The 27758-nt window shown below is 46.6% G+C and overlaps 1 protein-coding gene and 1 pseudogene across 1 annotated transcript in view; both read left to right on the top strand.

Annotated features, from left to right (window-relative positions):
* Plekhd1 (pleckstrin homology and coiled-coil domain containing D1) overlaps positions 1-13393 on the top strand; it is a 29755-nt gene extending 16362 nt beyond the window's left edge. Inside the window, exons 7-13 of the mRNA XM_042692657.1 lie at positions 6748-6842; positions 8320-8413; positions 10074-10252; positions 10745-10877; positions 11265-11409; positions 11811-11960; positions 12287-13393. Coding sequence (XP_042548591.1) covers positions 6748-6842; positions 8320-8413; positions 10074-10252; positions 10745-10877; positions 11265-11409; positions 11811-11960; positions 12287-12456 — 966 coding nt within the window. The 3' untranslated portion in view covers positions 12457-13393. The remainder of the gene's footprint in view (positions 1-6747; positions 6843-8319; positions 8414-10073; positions 10253-10744; positions 10878-11264; positions 11410-11810; positions 11961-12286) is intronic.
* LOC122118899 lies at positions 7532-7632 on the top strand (annotated as a pseudogene).
* Positions 13394-27758: the final 14365 nt, after the last annotated feature.

Raw genomic sequence — 27758 nt, 5'->3', positions numbered from 1 at the left:
GGAGGGGAAAGGAGACTTATCCATCAGAGAGGCTAAATCTAGGACAGCTGTCAGCCGGAGGAAAATTTAGACACTCTATCTAGGTCTTTAGCTGGGAAATTAGGACAGCAGAAACCCACTGAACACAATCCTTACTTATGCCATAGCCTGTTGATAGAGGAAGGTTGTTGAATGCAAACTCTTTCTAAAACAAGTTAGGAGTAAGGCTCAGGCCCAGCTGTACTTTTAAGGCTTCTCTGGGCAGGAAGGAGAAGAAAACTGCCAGGTTCTTTATCTGTGGCATGTTCTAGAGCAGGAATGGATCTCAGATTTAATTCCTGGGTGGACCACTGAGTTAGTAAGTTTTTCCTTCCCTAACTTGCTCCTCCATTAGAGGACTACCTGTCCTCTGCACCTTCTGCACCTCCTCTCCAGGTCAGAGATTATTGGATGTGCTTTGGACCACAGAAAGAGTGAGTGATAAGCTGAATATTCTCCTGATGATTTGTGAGGTCTATGGAGGACAGGAGACTGACTACAGGAAGACTCAGAGTCTAGAACCAGGAGATCTGGATCAGTGTCTCAGCTCTCTTGCTGGCTTCTTGGACATGTCTATTGACATCTCTGAAGTTCAGATTGTCCATCTGTTTTGTCTTAATAAAATAATGACAGTTTCTGCCAGCTTCTCAGGTTGCTGCAATGATCAATGAACTAGAATTCAGGAAAGTGCTTCATGTACTTCCAAGACCCATCTAGACATGCATCAATAACTGTGCAGCCCTGGCATCTTCCACATGGCAGGAAAGGCCTGAGACTCTGTGGCCTGAGCAGAGAATCTAGGAGGATCAATCCTGGGGGCATCTGTCTAGGCCCAAGACAATGCCCTCCATTAGGTGCACATTCCCCAGGGGTTCTTGGCTCCTTGTGGCCTCTTCTTTTTAACCCTGGAAGAGAGAGGCCTACCTAACTTTCTTTTTCTGAATGAACTTTGAGAGTTCAACCTTGAATGGAGATGGGCAAAGGGAAATCAGACAATGCCCAGGTCTGGTCTGATATAATACTTCTCTGCCCCCACCCCAATCATGGGGCTTGAACTCAGAGCCTTGGTTTTGTCCCTGAGCTCTTTTGCTCCAGACTAGCATGCTACCACTTTGAGCCACAATTCCACTTCCTGGTTTTTGAGTGGTTAATTGAAGATGAGAGTCTCACAGGGACTTTTCCCTGGCTCAGAGCTCAGCCTCCAGAATAGCTAGGATTAAAGGCATGAGCCATCAGGGCCTGGCTCTGATATAGTTCTTGCAGACTGAGTTGGAACCTCCCACTACAAATGTAAAGCTGTTTTCTGACCTCCCTTGTAAATGTTGAATAATGTCAGCATTATTTCTCTTTTCCCAATCTATGTACCATCTGCTGCTTTTTCTTGTCTTATTGCATTACCCAGAGAGTTCATAGCAATGCTGAGAAGCAGTGGTGAGCATCCATGCTCTGTTATTAGTCTTAGAGAAAATGTTCTATGGTGAAATGTTCCTTATCAAGTTGAGGAATCTCCTATTCTTAGATTGTTGAAGTGTGTGTGTGTGTGTGTGTGTGTGTGTGTGTGTGTTTAAAAACCATCATCAGGTACTGGATTTTGTCAAATACTTTTCATATGCTCACAGGATATGGCATTTCTTTATTAGCCATTATTGGTGTGACAGATTGTATAAATTGCTTTTTTTGGTATTGAACCAGCTTTGAATACCTGGAGAAAAATCCTACTTGGTTATGCTATCTAGTTCTTTCTATACATTGTTGGATTTAAAAAATATTTTGGCTGGGTGCCAGAAGCTCATGCCTGTAATCCTAGCTACTCAGGAAGCTGAGATCTGAGGTTACAGCTCAGAGCCAGCCTAGGCAGGAAAGGATAGTCCATGAGACACTTATCTCCAAAGAAACTACACAGAAAATGCTGAAAGTGGTGCTGTGGCTCAAGTGGTAAAGTGTTAGCCTTGAGTGCAAAGAATATCAGGGATAGGGGCTGGGAAGGTGGCTCAGTGGTAGAGCGCTTGCCTTGCAAGCATGAGGCCCTGGGTTCGATTCCTCAGCACCACATAAGCAAAAAGAAAAAAGCCAGAAGTGGCACCGTGGCTCAAGTGGTAGAGCGCTAGCCTTGAGCTGAAGAGCTGAGGGACAGTGCCCAGGCCCAGAGTTCAGGCCCCACGACCGGACCCAAAAAAAAAAAATATCAGGGATAGTGCCTAGGCCCTGAGTTCAAGCCCCAGGACTGACAAAAATAATACTTTGTTATGGACTTTTGCAACTATGCTCATGAATGATGCGGGTCTATAGTATGTAGTGTTTCTGTAATGTCTTCGTTGAATTTTAGCATTAGTGTAATGCTAGAAATGAGTTAGGAAATACTGCCCTTTCTTTTTTTGGAGATACCGAAGTTTAAGCTCAGGGCCTCAAACCTGCTTGGCTAGTGCTTTGCCACTTGAATCATACCTTTAACGTTGCTTTTTGCTGGTTATTTTGGAGATAAGGTCTCATGGACTTCCCTGCCTGGGCTGTCTTTGAACCATGATCCACTGGATCTCAGCCTTCTGAGCAGCTAGGATGACAGGTGTGCGTTACCAGTATCTGGTTCTTCTGCTTTAAATTCTAGAAGAGATTGTAGATCAAGACAGTATGTTGAAACAAAGTTTACAACTTTGGTAGGGTGGGGTGGGGGGAATGGAGGAGTTGGGGAGGTGGGGAGGAAAGAGATGGTAGGGGAAAAATAAAGGAGGGTGTAACAATGCTTGATAGGAAATGGACTCATTACCTTGCTCGTGTAACTGTAACCCCTCTGTATAGTATCTTTACAATAAAATATATATTAAGAACAAAAAAAGAGATTGTAGATAATTGGAATAATTTTTTCCCTTAAATGTTTGGTGGAATTCACCTGGGAACCAACCTGGGCCTGGTACTATTTGGTAGGTTAACTATCGATTTAATTTCTTTAATAGACATAGGTCTATTAAAGGATTAGAATCTGCCAAGCCACTTATCTCACTTTCTTGCTCTGGTTTACACAGCTATTAGGTCTCGCCTGGACTAGTCAGTGGCCTCCCATCTGGGCCTCCCTTTTCTGGACCCACTTCATCCATTTCTTTACACTGAAGCCAGATTCACTGTTTAAAGTTGAAATTAGAACTCCGTACTAGTGGCTCACATTTCTAATCCTACCTACTCAGAAAGCAGAGACTTGAAGATCTCAGTTCAAAGCCTGCATAGGCAGAAAAGTCTGTGAGACTCTTATCTTCGGTTAACCAGCAAAAAGCCAGAAATAGAGATAGTAGCTCCAGCCTTGAGTGAAAACATCCAGTGAGAGCTCAAAGCCCTGAGTGCGAGCCCTACTACCAGGACAAACAAAATTGAAATTAGATAATGTTCCCCCTTTTCTTCCCCTGCATTCTACTCAAAACTTTCATTGCTTTTTTTTTTTTTTTGCTCAGGAAGAAAAATGAAAACTGCATCATAGCCCAGGGGCCTACATGGTCTGTACTCTGTCAGTCCCTCTAACTCTTTCTCATCATATGTGCTTTTACTATGGGTCCAGCCTTATGGCCTGCCTGTCTTCCTATTTATTTAGCTTTGTCTGTGAGTTCAAGAATCAGATGATTTTCCCTCCCCCCTCATCTCCTCTACTCTTCTGCTCATCCAGGACAGCTTTACATAAAGTGGTTCCTGCCTTATTATGTATCTTGTTTTGTAATACCATTCTAATATGTCATTGTTTTAGTAATAATTGATTCCTGAATTTGATCAAAAATCCCAGTCTGGGGGCTGGGAATGTGGCCTAGTGGTATAGTGTTTGCCTAGCATGCATGAAGCCCTGGGTTCCATTCCTCAGTACACATAAACAGAAAAAGCCAGAAATGGCACTGTGGCTCAAGTAGTACAGTGCTAGCATTGAGCAAATGAAGCTTAGGTACAGTGCCCAGGCCCTGAGTTCAAGCCCCAGGACTGGCCAAAAAAAAATGCCAGTCTGATTTTTTTTTTTTTTTTTTGGGGTCCGGTCGTGGGGACTGAACTCTGGGCCTGGGCGCTGTCCCTCAGCTCTTCAGCTCAAGGCTAGTGCTCTACCACTTGAGCCACAGCGCCACTTCCAGCTTTTTTCTTTTTGCTTATGTGGTGCTGAGGAATCGAACCCAGGGCCTCAGGCATGCAAGGCAAGCACTCTACCACTGAGCCACCTTCCCAGCCCCACCAGTCTGATTTTATATATATATATATATATATATAGAAGATAATAAGCCCCAAGACAGTAACTTTGTATCCTCAATAAATTTATGTAGCGTAAATGAATAGGATGAAATATAAAGGAAAACATTTCACTGGGGCTTTTCCTAGAATTGGATTGAGCCTGCAAATTACTTGTGAAGAATCTTTACTGAATGAAGTCTTCCTAATCAGGAACCCGTCAGTACATTCTTTTCAAGGGCATAATTAGTTTTATTGAGAACTCGAAATCATGTCCAGTGAAGCATGGCAAACAGGAATTGTTTGGCTTGGAAGACAAGAAACTGGGGAATGGAACAGCTCTTTTAAACACTGGAAAGGAAAAGAATTTAGGTTTGTCCTGTGGCCCCCATGGGAAGAGACTGGACTCAGTAAAGAAAATTGGAAGGTAGATTGTGTCTCTAATTCTTTGTGGAAGGAACTACCCCCTTTCCCTATATGTGCTGGAACCACCAAGCATTGGCCAGGCATTTGCTGCCCCCTTAGCTTTGCCAGTCTAGGATTGTCTAAGAGTTGTCTGCTAGCCCTTTGTTTTTGGACTGTGGGGGCTAAGTCACAGAGAAAGTACAAGAAGTAAAGGTGATGCTGAAATGAGGGAGAGTTTGGGGCAAGGATAGAGGTGGTTTAAGCAATTAGGGCCCAGGAGGTAGGGGTAGGGGAAGAGATGGGACATGCAGCATAAATGATTTGTACCTCATCAGAACCTGCAAAGAATTCAACCAAATCTTCCATCACCATCCATTAATGCTTTTGTATTTGTGGCTTTCAGAACATCCAGCATTCAGCCTGGCAGGGGGTGGAGCTTGTAAAAAAGAGCTTTTCTGTCAGATTGCTCAAGGGTGAAATGGGCTGTCTTACCAAAGGAGCAAATTTCCTTTGGTAAGAACTACTCAAGCAGAGCTGGACCATTTCTGGCAGGAAATTCAGAGGGAAATTCAAGCATCTGATGGATAATGAATTGCTTTTAAAATTGCTTTGACCCTGGTGGGCTGTGGTTCATGGGTACCCATTTCTCAGCAAATACTGCCTGGACACAGCTCTGCCTGTGAATTTGTGTAAAGTATCTTATGCCTATGATGCTATAGGTTCATGCCTGTAATCTTAGAAGGTTAGATTGGGAGGACTGTAGTTCCAGACCAGACTGGGCAGAAAGAATCCCATCTCAATAAACTAGGCATGGTGGGACACATCTGTTACTCCAGCTACCCTAAAGTGTAACTAGGAAGATCGGGGTTCAGGCCTACCAGGACAGAAACCAGAGACCCTATTAAAAAAAAAATCACTAGAGCTTAAAAGGGCTAGGGCGTGACTTAAATGATAGAGCAATTGCTTAACAGGAACAAGGCCTTGGGTTCAAACCCCAGTACCACCCCTTCCCCAAAAGAGGAAGAAAAGGGAAAAGCACCTTAATCACATATTTTGGGACCACCAAAAGAGAAAAGCCAGAGGAAAAACTAGGTCCAGGTGGGTTAGCTTCCCTTTCTGCTTCTGGGAGGCTTAGCTGTAGAGAGAAGGAATGAGATTTTAATAACTGACCCTTCCCCATTTTCAAGTACAGAAAGATAGCCCAGTGCAATATTAAGTAGTGGGAGATATCTGCAAGTTGAATTGTCAAAGAGGCATTCTGGGGCTCTGTAATGGAAATATATACTCCCTCTTTTTTCTTTAGGCTTGAAGGTCAGCAAGCTACCCTTATGGTATAAGTCATTGGCGCTGCCTAGCAGAGTAGTCTTCACATCTGCCACAGGACCTGTGTCCTGATCATTTCCAAGTCCTGCTTAAATTGCTGTTTTGGTTTTTGTTTTTTGGTCAGTCCTGGGACTTGAAATCAGGGCTTGGGCACTGTCCTTGAGCCTTTTTGTGCTCAAGGCTAATGCGCTACCACTTGAGCCACAGCACCACTTCTGGCTTTTTCTGAGTAATTTATTGGAGATAGGAGTTTCATGGCCTTTCCTGCCTGGGCTGGCTTCAAACCTCAATTCTCAGCCCCCTGAGTAGCTAGGATTATAGGCATTAGCCACCAGCACCTGGATTTAGTTTGCTGTTTTGCTGCTGTTGTTTTTATTTTTTATTTTATTTTTTCTTGGTCATGGGGCCTGAACTCTGGGCCTGGGCTCTGTCCCTCAGCTCTTTACCTCAAGGCTAGCACTCTACCACTTGAGCCACAGTGCCACTTCCTGTTTTTTTCTGCTTATGTGGTGCTGAAGAATCGACCAGGGACTCATGCATGCAAGACAAGCACTCTACCACTGAGTCACCTTCCCAGCCCCTAGTTTGCTGTTTTAAGAGGTTGAGTTCATCCCAGACTTGGGGTTGGTTGAGATTGCATGTCTCTGAGTAGGGCCAGGATTCCTCAGTGATTAATTCAAATCTTGCTAAGCTATATTTGGCCATATTGAGCCAAATCCCAGAGGGTCTCCTTGATTAGTAGGGAGCCCCCAACTTCAGTGAACTCTCCTCCCTCCCCCCATAACTCTTCTCTTCCTGTCTGGTTGTCTGCAGGAGCTTGAACGCCTGAACCAGGTGCTGGAGGCTGAGAAGCAGCAGTTTGAGGAGGTGGTGCAGGAGCTGAGAGTGGAGCAGGAGCAGATCAAGAGGTGGTGGTGGGCCCCGGGAGGGTCCCGGAGGGGTGCCCCAGCACAGGGCATGCAGAGCAGTGTTCAGCCAGGTCTGGAGAGGCCTCCACCCAGGAGATAGCTCTTATGGCTTTGTCTCCCCTCCCAATGGTTCAGGCCTCTGTATACTCCAAGGAAGCGGTAGACACACAGCTTCCCACCCCCAGCAATGAGCTATTTCTACTCATTGATAATTATCCTCTTGCAGTGGGGGGAACTGGAACATGGAGGTATGGGCAAGTATAGACTGACCGGGACACAGCAGCTAGTCCTTCCTATCTTCATGCTCAAGTCAGGAGCAAGCTGGCCTGGCCTACAGATGCTGACAGCCTCAACCCCCAACATGCTCTGCCTCATCTGCAGAGCCAATCCTTTTCCCTTTTGGGCTAGGGATACCACTTGGGATCTTCGGTCCCCTGTCACTGTTTGCAAACATAGATACACATTATAATCACGAGCTGAATTATAATTACACGAAGCTAAGGCACCCAAATGTATAGCTTTAAAAAGTATCAGGTAGAGAAAGCCTCTTATGCCTATAATTTTACAGGTTTATGCTTGTAATTGAAGCTACTCAGAGGCTAAGATTGGGAGCACTGTGGTTGGAGGCCAGAGTGTGCAAGAAAGATTTCAAAATCCCATCTCAACAAACAAGCTAGGCATGATGGAAACTCGCTTCAGCCACGCCTGCTAAAATTGGAGCGATGCAGAGAGATTAGCATTGCCTCTGTGCAAGGATGACATGCAAATTCATGAAGTGTTCCACATTGTTTTAAAAAGCGGAGGGGACCCCTGGGGATTGGATGTATTCTATCCAGAATTTGGAGGCTACTACATTGGCCACCAGTGGTCATTATTATCCTCACCATCATCACTGACCATCAGTAACAGCCCAAGTAAAAATTGATCTTGCAAATAAATAAGTTCCCTTCCTTGAGATCTTGCCATCTTGGCTGAGAAAACTAGACTTGCACCCAGAGACATTTAACACAATTCTATATATAGTTGAGGCTAGAAGGTAGTGTAGATTTCCTGTGTCATAGGAATTAAGACACATGCATGACCCTGTGGGATGAATGGAACTAGCCCTTGAAGAGTGAAAGATTTTGAGAAATCGGCATAATAGCATGGATTTTAGTAGGTGCTGTCTTGGACAACAGGTGTGGCTGGGCCCTTATGGGTGCTGACCGTGCTGACCAGGGATGATGGTTGTGGAATGTCCCATAGACAGGGGAGAGGGGTGTGACATGAACTTATCCCACCCGACAGGTGTGTGAGCACCTGGAACAAATGACTCCAACTTTGTTGGTGGCTTTCCTTTCAGCCCTGGACCTGCAGCTGTTTGGGGGAGGGGGGAGTCTGGAGGTACAGAGGGCTGTCACCAAGGAGAGGCAGCAGTCTGTGTGCAGGGTTGGTGGTGGGGAGGTGGGCATTGCTATACAGCCCTCTGTTCTCACAGGGAGCTGGAGCTCACGGCCAGATGCCTCAAGGGTGTGGAACAAGAGAAAAAGGAGCTGAGGCACCTCACAGAGTCCTTGCAGCAGACGCTGGAGGTGAGGGGCTGCTGGTGGGCTGGTGGTCGGGCTCCCACCATTCTAGTTTTTCCAAGTGCTTCCCAGTGGGGTTCCTGCAAGGGGGAGGGAAGAGATGCTAATCTAAAAGATCTCTGTGGATGGCTGGCAACTACAGCTGATATGGAGGCCAAAGCAGGAACTGTTTGTTCCCCTACCCAGAGGGCAAATTCCAGCAGGCCCTGGCCACGACCATGGCCTTAGGAAACCAACTTTCTCTGGTGCCAGTATTTTTATAGAAGATGGAGAATCGATTAGGGTGGGCACCACATCCTTCTTGTGGCTCATTCGCCCAAGTGCTCCTGGGTAAAATCGAGCATGAAAGTAACTGCCAAATCATTTTTGTCTGGTACCACAAGAAACTGAAGGGAGAAGGGTGTGGCATGAATCAAGGACAAAGTACCCACTCCTTAGCATGATGTGTAAGTGCTAATTCTAGCCTTAGCAGGTCCTTCCCTGCTAGCCCCCCTCCCCCCACCTACAAAATGATACATCCAACTCGGCTCTAACCACTGAGCTCATGTGCCACAGAGATGACTTCTCTTGCTCCCCATACCTTTCCTCAGACTGTTTTTGTTTTCTTGTTTTTGTTTTTTGTCAGTTATGGGGCCTGAACTCTGGGCCTGGGCCCTGTCCCTCAGCTCTTCAGCTCAAGGCTAGCGCTCTACCACTGGAGCCACAGCACCACTTCCGGCTTTTTCTGTTCATGTGGTGCTGAGGAATCGAACCCAGGGCCTCATGCATGCAAGGCAAGCGCTCTACCACTGAGCCACCTTCCCAGGCCCCTCAGACTATTTTTTTATATAGCATGTCCTTTCCATCTCTCCTCTGCATGGAGAACTCCTACTCATTCTTTGAAGACCAACTCAAATCTCTTCTCTCTCTCTTTAAAACCTCCTTGTTAACCCAAGCCCCTTCTGCTAGCACTCACCCATGGATAGAGTCTATTTCCATCTCCCTGCCCTCAAATATATATATATATATATATATATATATATATATATATATATTTTTTTTTTTTTTTTTTTTTTTTTTAGTCAACCTTCCCTAATTCTTCTAGGCAGGTATTTGCTCTGAGCTCTGGGCTCATACAACATTTTGCACCTCTGTGTTGTGTTTTCCCAATTGTGTATTTCATTCTATTATGTCTTCATGGTCTCTCCAAACCCTGGTGTAACCACCATGGGGGTTTATGGCCTTGATGGTTGCCACGGTTTCCAGTCTCCCTTAACTGACTGGTGCTTTGTGGTGTCTTTATTTTTCCCTGCTTCTCATCATGGACGGTTGCAACTCTGTGTAGTATAAGATCCCAGTGGATATAGGAATCTAAATCTGCTCTTAGTCTGGTTCTGTTGGGTGTTTTATCAAGTGAACAGATGGAACCCCAGAAGATCATGGAGCTTTTGGGCCTTGGGACCTGGTTCTCCACTAGTAGCCATATTGGGCCCCACTTTGACTCCCTTGGTTGAGGAGTAAACTTGCCTTGTTGTGGGAAGAGAGCTATCTTGGAATGAGACATCATCTTAAGGTGTCCTTCAAAGAGGACTGAGAGAGGAGAGGTTTATTCCCTGAAATTGAAAGGCTGGTAAGCCGCCATGTTAAAAACTGAGCTCCTTCTCTTCTTTCCCTACTTCTGTATTAGGAACTCTCCATAGAAAAGAAGAAAACCCTTGAAATGCTAGAGGAGGACAAGAACCAGCCACAGTCCCTGGCCAGTCAGAGTGAGCAGCCACCTGCCAGTGGGGGTCTCCATAGCAACCTACGGCAGATCGAGGAGCGGATGCAGCAGCTGTTGGCAGAGAAGCACCTTGCAGAGAAGCGGTGAGACACCTGGGTCTTCCAGTGGCTTGGAATCTAGGAACTTTCTTCAAGCTGGACTCGAGTTCTAGCTGGTACTGAGCAGAGGGGCCACTTACTTCCTGTTGTCTAGGATTGTTTTCCCAGCAAGTTTTGCTCCCCAATGCTGACTTGATGATTCATTGTCTCTTGAAATGGTGAATCCTACAGAGCATCACTGTATGCTCAGAACTGTGTTTGTGGCCAGGTAGGCAGGTTCCCTTGGCCTCCTATCTCTGAGGAAACAGTCTTTGAGGGGTGATAGGGCTTTCTTAAGGTCACAGAACTGACCCGCCCTAGACCCAAGTCTGATGCCTCTAAGCCTAGGACTTCCATTATGGAACCAGGTCATTCCTCTCTTCACCTGAGTGGCTGGACCCAGGAAGTCCTGGGAGTTCAGAGTGTCTCCAGCCAGGTCTCGGAGGGATGACCCCCTTTGGTGCATGCACATTGAGTAAGGTCCTCTCTTGCTGGCAGGATGAAGGAGAATGAAGAGCGTTCACGGGCCCTGGAGGAGGAGCGGGAATTCTACTCCAGCCAGTCTCAGGCATTGCAGAACTCGCTGCAGGAGCTGACAGCAGAGAAGCAGCAGGCTGAGCGGGAGCTTAAGGTGAGCTCAAGGGCCCTTCCTCTTTCTTGGGGTTCCTGTCTGGTGCTGTCCAGTACAGGCTAGCTACCAGAATACTCTGCAACCTGACCAGCAGTCCAGATGTGGGCATGACACCACTATGAGGGAAAAGACACTGCCATATCATTAATAAATACCTCCTCTTGGGAGTAGGGACCAAGCCCAGGCTACCTGGGTTGGGGGTGAGAGATAGAAGCATGATGTGGAAACTTCCATTTGAGCCCATTGAGCCAGGAGTGATGAGGGAAGGCTTCTAGAGAGATGATAACTGCTTCCTAGCCCTTTCTTTCTCTCTCTCCCTCCTTCCCTCCCTCCACCCCCCTCTCCTGTCTCTGTCTCTGTCTCTCTGTCTCACTTGCCTCTGTCCAGGCTGAGGTCAAGGTCCGCATGGACCTGGAGCGGCGTCTGCGGGAGGCCGAGGGAGCCTTGCAGAGCCTGGAACAAGGGCTCAACTCCAAGGTGCGAAACAAGGAGAAGGAGGAGAGGATGCGGGCTGATGTGAGCCATCTGAAAAGTGAGTCCTCCCTCTGTGGACTGGCCCCCAGCCACGCAGCCACGGCAGCTTCCAGGCCCCATGGAGGCCTGCTTATTTATAAGTTTGGTCATTTGTGGGGTTTCTTCTACAGCTATTCAGTGCCCAAGGGTTCCCTTGGGCACTGCTGCCATTTGGAATTTTTAAAAGCTCAAACTGAGCTCTGTTCTCAGCAGACCTGCCCATGAGCTAGCAACAGATTTTGGTATAAGGGATGGAGGAAGCTCTGTCCCCTGCTGGCAGCAATGGTCTCAAAGGGATGGGACCAGCATATTTCCCCCTCAATCCCTTTATCCCTCCCCCATCCCTGGGAAGGGAAGGGAAGAAGGGGCTGAGGGAAGGAAGTAGCCAACTTGACCCATCTGATCTTGCCTCCACCACAGGGTTCTTTGAGGAGTGTATCCGAAACGCAGAGCTGGAGGCCAAGATGCCTGTCATCATGAAGAATTCGGTGTATATCCACAAGGCTGCCACTCGCCGCATCAAGAGCTGCCGCTTCCACCGGCGTCGGTCTAGCACCTCCTGGAATGACAGTGAGTGTGCTCAGCGGCTGCCACCCTGATGGGATCTGGTGGCACAAGTTATTAGTCACAAGGCAGGAAGAGGGCAGGGTGGGGGACAAGCAAGGCTGGCCCCGCTCTGGGGTTAAGCTGGACCGGTTGGCTCTACCGACCCAAGGTAAATTCTTGTACCCTGGGTCTCTTACAGGATTGTGGAAACCCACAGTCAGGAAGGGCTGGGAGAAGCTCAGTGGTCCATGGGGCTGAGAGGGGGCGGGGCTGGGAGGGGGGCCAGGGTCAGGACCAAGCCATGGTGGAGGGAGGGCTATTCCCGAGGTGATCGGGCCCTGTCTTCCCAGTGAAGCCATCCCAGTCCTTCATGACCTCCCAGCTGGAGGCCAACAACATAGAAGAGCTGAAGGAGGTGGCCAAGAGGCTCAGCCGAGACCAGCGCTTCCGGGAATCCATCTATCACATCATGGCCACCCAGCCTGGAGCATCCTCAGCGCTTCCCCGGGGCGGAAAGTGATAACACTACCCTGTCCCCTCCACTGCCTCCTCTCTTTCTCTGTTCTGCTGGTCTGACGCCACCTGAGGTCCAGTCTTACCCTTAAAGAACAGGGGTGCTACCCTCCCTTGGTTGCATTCCACACTCTGCCCTTGGTTCTACACCAGGTCCAGGCAGGCCCATGCTGGACACCTCCTGCCTGTCATGGTGAGGTGGTGAAGAGGCCTAGCTGTGTGTGGTTTTTGTTGGTCAGGAAGTAAGGTAGGGCCTAAAGACCACAGCCTCATTGGTGCCCACAGTCTCCCTTCTATGACTCTCCTGCTGTGCCCCTAATCCTCTTGTTTGATGAAGAGTCTCACCTCCCCACCGGCAGGCCTCTCTTCCCTATCTAACTCTTACCCAGCCTTTCCTGACCCCCTCAGCCAAGGCCCCTCATATTCCCCATCCTGGGGGAGAGAAGAGAAGACTCTAGAATAGCAGCCCCAGGCATATGGCATTTCGCGTAGTTAAATGGGCTGTAGGACCACTTGTGGGCTCCCTGGCTGCCTCTGCTGAGCTTACTTTCTGCAGGGCAGCACTCTGAGCCGGCATAGACCCCACCACATCCCTCTCAGGCTCTGACCGGAAGCTAGGGATAGCGCCAATATTGAAGGCTGTTCTAGAAGACACAGCAAAGCTCAGCAGTGGAAGGAAGCAGGCCGGGCTCCTGTGTTATCTACAGCCAGGCATTATCTCCAGCTGTCTCTGGCTGCAGTGACCCTGCTCGTTGTGAGAACATAGATGTCTCCCTCCTGCTCAACCACCTTGCTGCCTCCTCTCAACACAGATACTTCATCCACTGAAGCCACGAACCCAGCTACATGGGGAACTTGGGCATTAGTTGGCTGTGTGTCATTAGACCACCAATCTGAAGCTGGGCACCTGTGGCTCCCGCCTGTAATCCTAGCTACTCAAGAGACTGAGATCTGAGGATCACAGTTCAATACCAGTCTGGGCAGGAAAGTCTGTGAGACTCTTATCTCCAATAAACCACCAGAAAACCAGAAGTGGAGCTCTGGCTCTAGTGGTAGAGCGCTAGCCTTGAGCTGAAGAGCTGAGGGACAGCACCCAGGCCCAGAGTTCAAGCCCCCACCAATCAAAACAACAACAACAAAAAACCCCACCAATCTGAAGCTCTTATGGGAAAGCACCAACTTTCAGGAGGCTGAGAACTGGCACCCATACCTCCCCAGCCCTCTGGGCCCACCCTTCAAGGCTGCCCGAGTCTGTCCGTGTCTCAGCAAACAGGGGGTTTGCCTGAGATAAGGGTGCTGTGGGACACTGGGAACATTAATGGCTCCCATCTTCTGCTGCTCAGAAAACCATGATGTCCTGAGGGATGGGCAGATAGCTTCAGGGACAGCAGACAGCAAGTCCCTAGGAAGCTCAGCATATTTGCTTTTCTGCTGCTCAGCTAGCCAAAGCCAGGTGGGCTGCACACTGACGGTCCCTTCTCAGTGGGGGTGCGCATGAACTTCCATGGCTTCAGTGCATCCAGAGGGTCTTGTAGGGAGGGTATAATGTGCAATGCCTTTGAGTGTAAATGTAAAAGCTTTAAATACGTATAACCCAAACCTGGAACTTGTTTATCTAATATGTGTGTAGAATGAACTTTGCAAAGAGGAGGAATATTAATAAGCCAAGATGACTGGTTTCATCTGTCCGTAAGCTTGCTCTTGGAGAAAAATATCCTTTAGGAAAATTTCAAATGCGGTTGGTTTTCCTGGGCAAGCCAGAAAGGAAAGCACTTGTCCTCATCCATTTTGTGTTTCTGTAACAGACCACCTGAACCTGGGAAAGGTATAAACGGCAGGAACTTACTGGCTCACACTTTTGGAGATAAGGAAGTTCAAGAACAGGGTCTGGCTTCTGGTGAGGGCCTTCTTTCTGGATTGTCCTGGAGCAGAAGGGTAAGAGAGGGGTGGGATAAAGCAAGAGGAGACCCTACTTATATTTTTCTAAGGGACCCATCACCATGGTAACCCACTTCCGCAATAATGACATTAAACCTAGTCACCAAGGCAGACTTTACATCTCTTAAAGCTTCCACCTCTCAATGCAATTAAATTTTAACATGAGCTTGAGAGTAGACAGGCATTCAGATCATCGCAGTGCTTTTCCATGGCATTCGTCAGTCCCTAGTTCACTTCCTCCTAGTTCATCCTGCGCTTTCCATGCTCCAGGCAAATCTAGTTATCTTCAACCAACTGGTCAGTCTGTAAGTATGTAGTCATTAAAAGTTTACTCTTAGCTGGGCACCGGTGGCTCATGCCTGTAATTCTAGCTACTCAGGAAGCTGTGATCTGAGGATCACGGTTCAAAGCCAGCCCGGGCAAGAAAGTCCCTGAGACTCTTATCTCCAATAAATCACTAAAAAACCGCAAGTGGTGCTGTGGCTCACGTGATGGAGTGCTCCCCTTGAGCTGGACAGTGCCCAGGCCCAGTGTTCAAACCCTGCGACCGACCAAAAAAAAAAGTTTACTCTTTACCTAGCATAAAACACAGAGAAAATATCCAAATGTGAAAATATGTAGGAGTAGAAATTGCATACTGGAACACATCAAATTGATTTTAAAAAGGCTGGGAAGGTGGCTCAGTGATAGAGTGCTTGTCTCACATGCATGAGGCCCTGGGTTTTATTCCTCAGCACCACATAAGCTGAAAAAGCTGGAAGTGGTGCTGTGGCTCAAGTGGTAGAGCGCTAGCCTTGAGCAGAAAGGCGCATAGACAGCGCCCATACTCTGAGTTCAAGCTCCAGAACTGGCACAAAAACAAAACAACAACAACCAAAAACTTATTCCTTGGCTAACTAAATCCATTTTCTGAAGTAACCCCTAAGCACACACTATGGTCGTTTGTTTCTAGAGATATGCTGCCCCTTGCAGGCCAGATGTAAAATTGCAGGATGTCTTCTGTGTTCTACACGTATTTATGGACAAAGAACTTCCTGCTGCTTTACCTCCCAGCGAGTGGCTTCTTAATGATTAACTGAGGAATCTGTGTTCCCATCCAGAGGTTCTGGCTGTCCCAGGATAACAGACTATCAGTATGACTTTCTCCCGATCTGAGCACAGACTCTACCAGTGGGAACAGCCTGAAACAGACTAAGGCTTCCTAGTTTTACAGCCCATTAGTTTCAGTCTGTCCACCAGACATGGACAGTTTTACCTGCTCTGATGAGCTGGTGCTTTTGTCTAGTAATCACAGAAGGGAGACATGAGTGAGAAGTGGTAGATGGGGTTCTTCCCCTGCTCTTTGGTGTATCCTTATTGAGGATGGATGATTAGCATCACCCCAGGATTGTCCTGGAGTATGCCCTTTCCCAGATCATTAGTGGCTCCCTCTTCCCCTTTTGCATTCCTTCCAGGTGAGATATTCCTTCAGTGGTCACCCAGGTTGTAATGATGTGTTAAAAGTTAAGGCAAGAGATCTGGGAAGAACTGGGATTCTGACCTACTCCCCATCTCCCTGCCCCTGAGAAGGGGAGATGTCTGTCTCCATCTCTGGGAGGTTGTAATTCTTATTTCCATGCCATCCATCTCACCAGGCTCAACATGACCTCAGAGCCTGTGTGTGGAGCACCCAGAGCACGAGAATAGTGGGACAGACACTGGCTAGAGTCTCTGGGAGTGGCCCAGGGTATCTGGGGTGATCCAACTAGAAGACAGTATTACACTCATAGGACAAATCACTGGGACCATCAGCCCATAGAACCTGTACTTCTGTGATTGGCCAGGATGAAGCTGCTCAGATGCTCTCCTTCCCCTGCTCCCAAATCTCCCCCAACTCAGAAACCCTGCAGCTTTGACAGGGTGGGGGAGTGTCTGCCTTCTTGGTGAGCAGGGGAGGAGGGGACCTTTGCAGGGCTTTGGGAGAGGTGTCTGTCTCTTTGGATCCTCTCCAGACTTCCAGACAAGTGGGAGAAACTAGCTTTTCAAGCTTTGAAGAGAACATGGATGAGGGCCAGGTTCTGTTTTCTGACTTCGCACATCCTCCCTCCCCCTCTGTTCCCTGGACTTGGATTTCTCTTGTGACTATCAACTTTGCTGACCCAGAAATGAACTTCACCACCCCAATCCTGCTGATGTACAGGTATTCTGGGGGAAGATTAGGAAACATACTTCAAGCCTAGAAAGCCTAAGGAATGGAGACAGGGATTTTTATTTTCTTTTTGTGTGGGGGTCAGTACTCCATAGGCTGGCTTTGAACTGGGAATCTCAGCCTCCTTGGTAGCTAGAATTACAGGTGTCAGCTTGGGATGGAGATCTTAATAAACCAAATCCCCTTCTGGTGACTTTTCCTTGCCCCTGTCACCAAGTGTGTCTAAATACCATCTTTTCTCTCTGGCTTTGCCTCTGGGTGAGACTTAGTGATCAGGCAGGCAAGCTGGGGTGATTAAGGGCTTCTAAAAGCAGAAGGTCAACAATAAGAGTTCCAGGATCTTTGGGTCTTGGAGAACCTGACATCTGCTTCCTGCTTGCTACTTCTGTGAATAGACTCAACATGCCCCTGTTAACCTGGCATTGCTGTGGCTGGTGGGCCTTGGGTATCCTCATGAGGAAAGCTCCCTCCACTGGTGAGACCCTGGGGGAAGAATCTTGCCTCTTCACCTGTGACAAAGGGGTGGTGGGAAGGCTCTGGTGGGCAAGGTTAGGCTTCTGCCTGCTGACTTTTTGGCTTTTGAATAGTCATTGTAAACATTTTCTGTATTTCTGTTTTTTTTAATAAGGTAGGAGAGAAGTCCTTCAGTGTCACAAATTGCTCAGAGCCCTTGACTTTCTGGAATTCTGTAATCTGGAAACCCAAAGCCCCCAAAGCAAAAGGAAATTGGCTGTCTGCCAATGAGTGGTCAAGCACAGCCACCTCTTGGGGAGCAGGGGCTCTGGCTCAGCTGAACATAGTATTGTGCCATCCCCAAAATTGCCCATGAAAATGGGATATTTTGGCCTGGCACCAGGGGCTCATAACTATAATCCTAGCTACGTAGGAGGCTAAGATCTGAGGATTATGGCTCAAAGCCAGCCTAGGCAGGAAAGTCTGTGAGACTCTTATCTATAATTAATAAGCAAAAAGCTGGAAGTAGAGGTATGGTTCAAGTGGTAGAGCACCAGCCTTGAGCAAAAAAGAGCTCAGGGAGAGTGCTCAGGCCCTGAGCTCAACTTCAGGACCAGAAGAAATGAAAGAAAGAAGGAAAAAAGAAGGAAGGGAGGGAGGAAGGAAGGAAGGGAGGAAGGGAGGAAGGGAGGGAGGGAGGGAGGGAGGGAGGGAGGAATTGGTTTGGAAATGAGAACAGCAAAGATAATAGATTTATCACATCAAAGAAAGGATCCCTGTGGCCATCATGGGCATCGGGAGAGCTGTCCTTTAAAGGGAAGACATCCTTTGTCTTGTCCACCCTGTTTCTCAGGTCATCATGTGACGTATTTATTTCCATCTCCATTCAGTCTATGTTTGGGTGATTCTGTGGAGTGAACTCTTTCCTGAGATGTTCTGTAGTAAAATGTTACAAAACATAAAATGAATCATATCTATGTGTACAGTTCACTAGTAAATGTATCCACATCTCTGTGCAGATGTGCAGATCCATTCTAGAACTTTCTGGCAACACTCAAAACTGATACCCGTTAAGTGATAATTCTCCACTCCCCACCCTCACCCCTGTCTACCACCATATGTCCATATCATTATGAATTTGACAACTTTAGTTAGTGTAAGTGAAGCCACACAATATTAGACTGACTGGCATGTGTCATTTTGTATAATGTCTGCAAGATTCAGCCATGTTGAGAATTTCTTAAAGCTGAATAATATACTACCAGTTTAAAAAAAGAAAAATGGTTTGAAATCTTATTCTTCTGAGAAATTGATAGCTGGTTAGGGATGCCTCTGATGGTCTTCAAGGACAAGAGTCACAGCTGAATGGAAAGTTGGGGTCCTGCCCGCACGGGTGCGAAAGGATGCTTTGGTGTTTAGTTCCTCTTTCTTCCAGCAGATGGCAGCATGCTCTGACTGGCTAACAAATGCCCATGTGGAAGTGAGCCGAGGCTCCCAGAGAAAGGATAGGGAGGGCTTTGTGAAGCGGAATGTTCTGCATGATTGGCGTTGAGCCTCTCAGTTGTTCTCTCCTTTAAGATCCAAAACAAAAGACTTTCATACTGATTTTAATGTGTCCTCCGGATATTCCTTTGCTTGACTGGGGGGAGGGGGGAAGGGGAGGAGGGATGTGTAGGAATTTCATAGAAGATAAAAGACTTGCTCAAGGTCATATAGCTCAAAAATAGTTCAGGTATCTGAGCTCAAAGCCAGGGTTCTTTTTTAAAAATGTAAAAATTTAAGTGCATTTTCTCCATTTTTTTTTTTTAGTGAATATATCGTGCCCTCTTAAATCTGGAGGCCCTAGAATCTTCACTTAGATCTTTTAAAATCAAAATTTCTTAAGCGTTGATTTGCTAGTTGGTAGCTGACAGTCTCCTGAGAATTTTGCCCTGCAAAACTGGTGGGTCCAACATAGCAGGTCCTCAGGGCCAGGGTTTCTTTTCCTGAGGATGATGCAAAGATTAAAGATCTTTTCTTCCCACCCCTGAGCACTTCCAGGCTAGTACTATATTGACTTTCTCCTTCCTTTGTCCTTTCCTTCCATCCCTTGTCCAGTATCCTGTGGAACAGAAGCAACTTTGAAAGGAGGAGGTACTCTAATCATATAAAATAATATTTATCAGAATAAATTTTAAGAAATAGAAACCAGAGGGTTTTTTTTTTTGTCATTCCTGGGGCTTGAACTCAGGGCTTGGGTGCTGTCCCTGAGCTTTTTGCTCAAGCCTAGCTCACTACCACTTTGAGCCACAATGCCACTTCCAGTTTTCTGGTGGTTAATTGGAGATAAGATTCTCATGGACTTTCCTGCCCAAGCTAGCTTTGAGCCTTGATCCTCAAATCTCAGCTAGGCATGAGCCATTAGTGCCCAGCTTGCTTGCTTGTTTGCTTCCTTCCTTCCTTTCTTCCTTCCTAGAAAGGAGGAGGAGGCAGCCAATGGGATAGCCTGGGCTGGGAACTTGACAGCTGGGCTGGTACTGAAGAGCTTCCCTTTAAACTGATATGTGCAACTAAAGCATGGTCATGTGTCACTTAATGATTGAGATACATCTGCCATCATCACAGAATGCATCATCACAGAGTGTACTCACACAACTGAGATGGCTGTGATGTCACTGGAACAATCTCACTGGGCCACTGTGGTATACACAGACTTCAGATGCCAGGAGTGTCTTGTCATGACTCTATGAGGAAGCTGAGTCCCACAGTTTGGACGAAGAGGTGATCCTGACACTCACACCGCACAGCACTTGCAGGGTCTTGTGATCTGATGGGAACAGATTACACTACTTAGTTTTAACCAAGTTAACTCTCATAGAATGTCTACGTAGCATAAATATTTCCTTCAAAGAAGCCACAGACTAAAACTCATATATATATATATATATATGTATATATATATATGTATATATATATATATATGATATACTGTACTTTTTTTTTTTTTTGGATTAATCATTGGGCTTGAACTCAGGGCCTGGGCCCTGTCCCTGAGCTCTTTCTGCTCAAGGCTAGCACTCTACCAATTTGAGCCAGTGCCATTTCTAGTTTTTTTCTGGTGGTTAATTGGAGATACGAGTCTCACAGACTTTCCTATTCGGGCTGGCTTTGAATTGTGATCCTCAAATCTCAGCCTCCTGAGTAGCTAGGATTGCAGGCGTAAGCTACCAGTGCCTGGCTGATATACTATACTTTTTCCATCAGAATCTCATTACATAAGCCAAGGCTGACTTCGTATTTGTGATCCTTTTATTTCTGCTTCATGCCTGCTGGGATTGCAGACATGTACCACCACCCTGTTACAATAGGTAGGACCAAAGACGGTTTGGTCAGCTGACAGAAGTTAGCATGTATATTTGAAATGACCAAGAATACTTGGCTGGGAATGTGGCTCAGTGGTAGAGTGCTAGCCTTGAGCAAAAGAAGCTCAGGGAACAGTGCCTGGGCCCTGAGTTCAAACCCCAAGAATGGCAAAAACAAAAGAATTCTTAGAATAACATTCAGCTGCAAGAAGCACAGACATCAAGTCACAGCAACTTACCAAGCTGCACTTAAGACAGAAATATGATAGAAAAGAGATTAAAGACAGTATGAGAAGGGGGGCTGGAAAGTTGGCTCAGTGGTAGAGCGCTTGCCTTGCATGCCTGAGGCCCTGGGTTCGATTCCTCAGCACCACATAAGAAAAAAGAAAAAAGCCGGAAGTGGTGCTGTGGCTCAAGTGGTAGAGCGCTAGCCTTGAGCTGAAGAGCTGAGGGACAGTGCCCAGGCCCAGAGTTCAGGCCCCACGACCGGACCCCCCCCCCCAAAAAAAAAAAAAAAAAGAAAAAAAAAGACAGTATGAGAGCCTCTGAGCTATTAAAAAAAAAAAAAAAAGTCCCCAAACTCCCAGAAGGCATTTGCTTGTATCTTATTGACAAGACCTGGCTTACATGGTTACTTCCAGTTGCAAGGCATCTGGAAGGTGACTGTGAGGTGTTTTGTCTTTGTGGTTATGGTAACAAGCGAAACAGCAGCTTAGAGAGTGTAAGTCAGCTAGCACTAGTACCTGCCACAAAACCGTTAAGGATGGATTTACAGCACATATCCTCGTTGTTTGCCATCAAAAATAAGCATTAGACTAGTAGCTCATGCCTGTAGCCCTAGCTACTCTGGAGGTTGAGCACTAAGGATCTCGATTCAGACAAAGCCAGCCAGAGGAGAAAAGTCTGAGAAATTCAACTCCAGTTAACCAGTAAAAACACCAGATGTGACTTAAGTGGTAGAACCCAAGGTGTGAAAAAAAAAAAAAAAAGAGCAATAATACAAGATCCTGAAAATGAATAGTGATACTTTCTCTGCCAGCACAACACATCGATATGGGCAGTGAGGCTGGAAACAACCTTAATGTACAACCAGACATCTGACACTGGCTGTCTTACCACTCACCCACCATCTGTTCATTTCTTCCTTAATTTACTTTTCACATCCTCCCCTAAAGGGAAGGGGAACTCCATGCCATGTTCAAGAGTAAATCCTGAGCTGGGCACTGGTGGCTCACGCCTGCAATCCTAGGTAATCAGAAGGCTGAGATCTGAGGATCATGGTTCAAAGCCAGCAGGAAAGTCTGTGAGACTCTTATCTCCAGTAAACCACCAGAAAACCAGAGGTGGCGCTGTGACTCAAGTGGTAGAGCACTTGCCTTGAACTGAAGAGCTGAGGGACAGTGCTCAGGCCCAGAACTCCCCCCCCCCAAACAACAACAACAACAAAAAGTGAATTTTGATTGATCTAATCTAGTCAGGGCAATTTATACTTCTCTGCTACAGATTGCTTTAGTGGAAAGTACGGGACCCAGGCTGCCAATCAAACAAGAAGTTTGATGGAGGGCAGGTTTTCTCACTTAAAAACTCATAAAGAAGCGCTGGGAAGGTGGCTCAGTGGTAGAATGCTTGCCTTGCATTCATGAGACCCTGGGTTTGATTCTTCAGCACCACATAAATAGAAAAATCCAAGTGATGCTATGGCTCAAGCGGTAGAGCACTAACCTTGAGCTGAAGAGCCGAGGGACAGCGCCCAGGCCCAGTGTTCAAGCCCCATGACCGACTCCCCCCCCCCAAAAAAAAAAAGATTAGATTAAAAACTCATAGAGAAGATTCAATCCCTATATCCCCACTGGCTTTCCCATGTTTAGATGTGACGCTAGAACTAAGGCAATCAACTTGGGACCCTGAGGGCAGCTGGTCTGAGGACCAAGCCAGCAGCATGACTAGGATGGCAGAGCAGAGATATAGCAAGGAGCTCTGGTCTCTCCTCAGTTGCTGTGTCACTGAATTCACGATGCTGAATCAATCCTATTTTAGGACTTTGGGTTATGTGAGCGAATTTGCCTTTCCTTTTTTTTTTTTTTTGCCTTTTGATTGGATTTTAAGTTGTTGGCATCAAGAGCAGCTTAATCTTGATTCCTCTAAATCAAAGACTCCAAATTAAAGACTTTTTTTTTCTTTTTTTTGGTCCGGTCGTGGGGCCTGAACTCTGGGCCTGGGCGCTGTCCCTCAGCTCTTCAGCTCAAGGCTAGAGCTCTACCACTTGAGCTTATGTGGTGCTAAGGAATCGAACCCAGGGCCTCGTGAATGCAAGGCAAGCACTCTACCACTGAGCCACCTTCCCAGCCCACTAAAGACTTTTCTTTAAAATAGACAAAACATTTTTTTAATCATAAACTGGAAACTAGAATTTATCTGCTGCTTTAACACATATTTATTGAGAATTTATAAACGTATTTTTTTTTTTAAATCGGACATTTCTTTCCCTGTAATTCAAAAACCTCTGTAATTGCAGTGTATCACAAATGGATGGCATCTTATGTTCGCTGTCAGCTACTGGCAGCCTTGATGAGTTTATGATCATTTGTGTGAACATTTAAAAAAAAGTCCAGCATCAAAACATACAGAATAGCTGGGTGCTCTAATCCTAGCTACTCAGGAGGCTGAGATCTGAGGATCACGGTTCAAAGCCAGCCCAGGCAGGAAACTCTGTGAGACTCTTATCTCCAATAAACCATTAGAAAACTGGAAGTGGCACTTTGGCTCAAGTGGTAGAGCACTCGCCTTGAGCTGAAGAGCTGAGAGACAGTGCCCATGCCCAGAGTTCAAGCCCCAACAACAACAACAAAAAATACAGAGTAAACTGGGTGGCAATGGTGCACATTTGTAACCCTATCTACTCAAGAAGCTGAGCTATGAGGATCATGGTTCGAATCTAGCCTGGGCAGGAAAGTCTGTGAGACTCTTATATACAATGAACCACCAAAAAGACAAAAATGGTGCTTTAGCTCAAACAGTAGAATGCTATCCTTGAGTGAAAAAGCTATGGGACAGTGCCCAGATTCTGAGTACTGGTATGTGCGCGTGCACATGCGCATGCGCGCGCGCGCGCGCGCACACACACACACACACACACACACACACACACACACACACACACACACAAATTTGCTGAATATGTATTAGTAGTCTGGGGAAAATTCCCATACAATTGAGGAGCATGCTCTCTCTGATTACAAAAGAATGAAATGGTTGTGGAGAAGGTGGTGGATCAGATATGTTTGACAGCATTCAGATAGAATTCCAAAGTAAACTAATGCCATAAAACTATGGCTCTGTCTTAAAAGCCCAGTGTTTAGGACACTCAATCCTTTTATGGATTCCCCTGAGAAATGCTTCATCACCAACACTTCAGATGCTACAGGGCAGATGACAGCATATGAAGAAAACGATGGTCAAGTCTGATTCAAAGGGAGGAGTCAGTGACAAGAAATATCTTAGCCAATATTTTCATCTATGTTTCCTGTTTTATTATGCATGGGAGATGTAGGATTTAAAAAAAAATCTATGATTTGCAAAATCTATACAATGAAAGTTCTAAATGAAAGCATAGTGGCATAGCATTAATTGGTAGCATTTTTCTTTCTCAGTGGTGTAAAAAATAATGGTGCGTCACATCCCCAGTGGTGCCTCAAGCTGGGTGATACATGCATTTCATACAAACACTGCCATGGAGCTGGGATTACAGCAAGTGAGACAGCACCTGGTTAGTTGTGCAGGCTGATTCTGCAGTTCTTTACGTGTTATTCAGGGACTTATGTGGGTGTTGCTTCTCCATGATCAGCCCCAGACCTCCGAGGTTGCCCTGGGTTGATAGTCTCCACCTGGCTCTGATTTCTTCTCTTTCTTTGTGATTAGAAGTGGCACCCAGCACCTTTGTTTTCATTTCATTTCAGCTGAAGCCTATCCATATCTATGTGCAAAGGAGTTTGGGAAATGTAGTCCAGCTGAGCATCCAGAATAGAAGGAATGCTGGTGACTGTGAATGGGAACTGTGGTGCATACTGTAAGCAAGCTGTGGAGAGTGGGAGTATCTAGCAACCACAGCCTCCTCTAAGAAAACAAAATCCCAGTGAGCTGTTAGCTCACACCTGTAATCCTAGCTCCTCAAGGAGGCTGAGATCTGAGGATTGTGATTCAAAGCCAGCCCGAGCATGCAAATCCAAGAGACTAACTCCAATTAACCAGAAAAAAGCTACAAATGGAGGTGTGACTTAAGTGGAAGAGTGCCAGCCTTGAGCAGAAAATCCAAGTGTGAACACAGGCCCTGAATTCAAGCCCCAATACCAACACAAACAGGAAAAAGAAAAGAAACCAAAATCCCAAGCTGTCTGTCCTGCCATAGTTGCCATCTTTTCAGTGATGTCCTGCATAGAACACACCATTGAACAGAAAGTTGCTCGTGGCTCAGCAAACTAGCCTTGTGTGGTTAATGGAGTCTATGGTGCTCATCCTAAACCATGAATGGTTACTTGAGATATCTTTGTGCACAGAGCATTTTCAGGAGTAACCAGAAGCCCCATCCATCACTCAGCACAGCTGCCTCTGTTCACTCTGCAGCAGCCTGGCTTGCTTGCTCAGTGTAACAGGGACCAGAAACTCTAAACGCTGCCTCCTTCCCTTCACCTCCCTGTGTAGAACTTAGCAATGGGGCAGAAGCTCTGTGAGTGAATCTGGTTCCAACAATTGGGAAGAGTTCTGTGACTCAGGCAAATTATTTAACATTTCTGAGCACTGAAGTCCTCATTTGTAAGAATATATTTACCCAGTGTAGTTGGGGCTCCAGTGCCCTTACTACCTTATAAGTTGTTGCTATTGCCCAGTGTGGGGCTTGAGCTCAGGGGCTGGGCAGCGTCCCTGAGCTCTTTTTGCTCAAGGCTAGCACTCTACCACTTTGAGCCACAGCACCACTTGTGGGGATTTCTTTGAGTGATTAATTGAAGAGTCTCATGGGGACTTTTCTGCCTGGGCTGGCTTCAAACCACAATCCTTAGATCTCAGCCTCCTGAGTAGTTAGGTTTACAGGTGTGAGCCATTGGCTCCTCACAGGTTTTTTGAGAAGACTTAGAAAAGTAGATAGAACCTTGTAGAATCTTCCTGAGGGAGAATTAGGCTTCCTCCACTAGAAAAAATCAGGATAAAAAATGGCAGATGTACCACAGCAGGTAACATGTAGACCATCACTTCTTGTTTCCATAGTACCTTGGGCTCCTCCTCAAATGCTTCTTTGTTTTTCCCCACAGTTCTGTGAGTTCTGGCTCAAACACTTCTTCCCATAATTCCCTGAGTGGCTGCTCAATTAATGAAAAGAACCAGGGTAGTTCATGTGCAAATCATCAAGCAATCAATGCACAGCCCAAAAGAGGAGGTGGGGGGAGGAGCCTTTACTATAAAGACTGGGAGAAGACGCCCTGGGACATCCCTTTGGGGACCCTCTCAAAGAGTCTCTCCTTTTGTAGGGTTCGATTTCAAGTAAACTTCCTCTGTCTGCTTTACTTTCTTGCCTTTTGGTTCTTTAATGGGTGAAGAAAATGAATCCAACTCCTTGGTGGCATCCTTCAGCTTCATACAGTTAGTACTTAACTTGCTGTTGGGGACTCCTTTTTTTGGGAGCCCCCTACTTTCATAGCTTTCCTTTCAGTGAAAGTTTGTGTACTTTAACACCTATCTGTATACCTGTATCTATATTAATCTGCTTTTGCTGAAAAGCACTATCTCCTTACTCAGGCCCATGAATTAACTAAAAGTCAGAGAAAAATCTGGAATTCCTGCCTCCCTTTTCTATGTATCTCTGCTGTAAGCTATTCTCTCTCTGCAATCACTTTGCAATTGTCCTGGGTTCCAAGAAAGATAAGACTGGTAACATCTTTATGACAAGGGACCTTTCCCTACAGGGACAGTAGACTCTTGCAGGACAGACTTCCTCCCCTCCGTGAAGACTGTTACCTACAATGATGATGCTGCACTTTGGAGCAGGGGAACCCTCTCATGGGAATCTGATGATTCCTCTCAAATGAGAATAACTTCTCGAGATCCAGGAGAACCAAATCATGATCAGCCAGGCCCCACCTGATCAATCTGAGACCACAGGCTGACAAACCATCTGCTGCTGTGGCTGATCACCAAACACACCTAGGACTGGGGCTACTTAAAAATTATGCACGCCATTCACCCTTTTCCCTAATTCTGTCCTTCTATCTAAAAGCTCAAGTCTGGACCCAGATCGATGGCTGCATTTGGGCCGAAGTGCTTACTTGGCCTCATCCTGCAGTATGTCCTGGGGCCATGAAATAACCTTCCTTTGCCCTTCACCCTCATCTGTCTGTTTAGCACATAGGGACCCATCCCAGGCATTTCTGCCTGGAGCCAGTTGAGAGCACCAGGGAAGGGCTGCATGAATGGATGCTGGCCGGCCTCGCTCTGCCTCACTTCCTTGGGGCTTGACATGTTTAAGCCACTGGCTTGAAAGCTGTTCTTATTCCCTCTGGATGTTTGAGCTCCATCCTTCCAGCACTCAGAGGAAAGCTAGGTCAGTGCTGAGGAACAGAGCCCAATTCAAACCAGACTTTGAGACCCCAGGCTCGAAGTATAGGAGTCCCAATTAGGTCCAGCCTTTTCACTCATGTGCCAAATAAAAAGACAGAGAAATAAAAAGGCAGAGAAAGGAGATTTACTACATGGCAGCCATGGGAAGACAGCATTTCAGTATATCTTCAGCCTTCAGAGATAGAGACGTTGGCCTAGATTAAACAGGGAGAATTGGGGGCAGGGAGTGAGAAAGGCATGCATAGTTAAAACAGTCCCCAGGACACAGGTGTGAGGTCTGGTTGGCCATTATCTGGGCCTTTGTTCTTGGAGGAGTTCTGGAGAAGTTTTATGACTTTATTACTGGAACGGAACAGGAGCAAGGTGATCTCCTGAGTTTGGGGCTGTTTTCTTTAAGATAATGATAAGAAGAAGGCATTTGAGGGAAAGTTTGCCTGCATACCTGATGGGTATCCATCTTTTTTTCTTCTGCAAACAAGGGGATTCCAGAGGGACTACAGCTGAGAATAGCTCAGATCAAAGGGCACACATACAAAATTGGGGGACTTTCCGTTAATGCACAGAACCCAGAAAAGACATCTTTTAAGTTGCCTCTTACAGAATCAGTGGTGAATCCCATAGGGAAGGGAGGAGGCTGGGACTACCTTCTCCCCTGTGTGGCAGCTGAGTGCATTCTTCATTGACAGCAGCTTAGCAGTGGCTCACAGTGCCAGGAGGAGCCTTATGCCAGGTGTGGGGCACAGCTCTGTCTCCTGGTCCCCAGGCCAGCTCTTCTTAATATCA

Source organism: Dipodomys spectabilis, unplaced genomic scaffold (genome assembly GCF_019054845.1).
Source record: "Dipodomys spectabilis isolate Male_0828 unplaced genomic scaffold, ASM1905484v1 ptg000157l, whole genome shotgun sequence".
Lineage (NCBI taxonomy): Eukaryota > Metazoa > Chordata > Mammalia > Rodentia > Heteromyidae > Dipodomys > Dipodomys spectabilis.
Note: the sequence above shows the minus strand (reverse complement) of the source record. Positions and strands in the feature narration are given on the sequence as shown.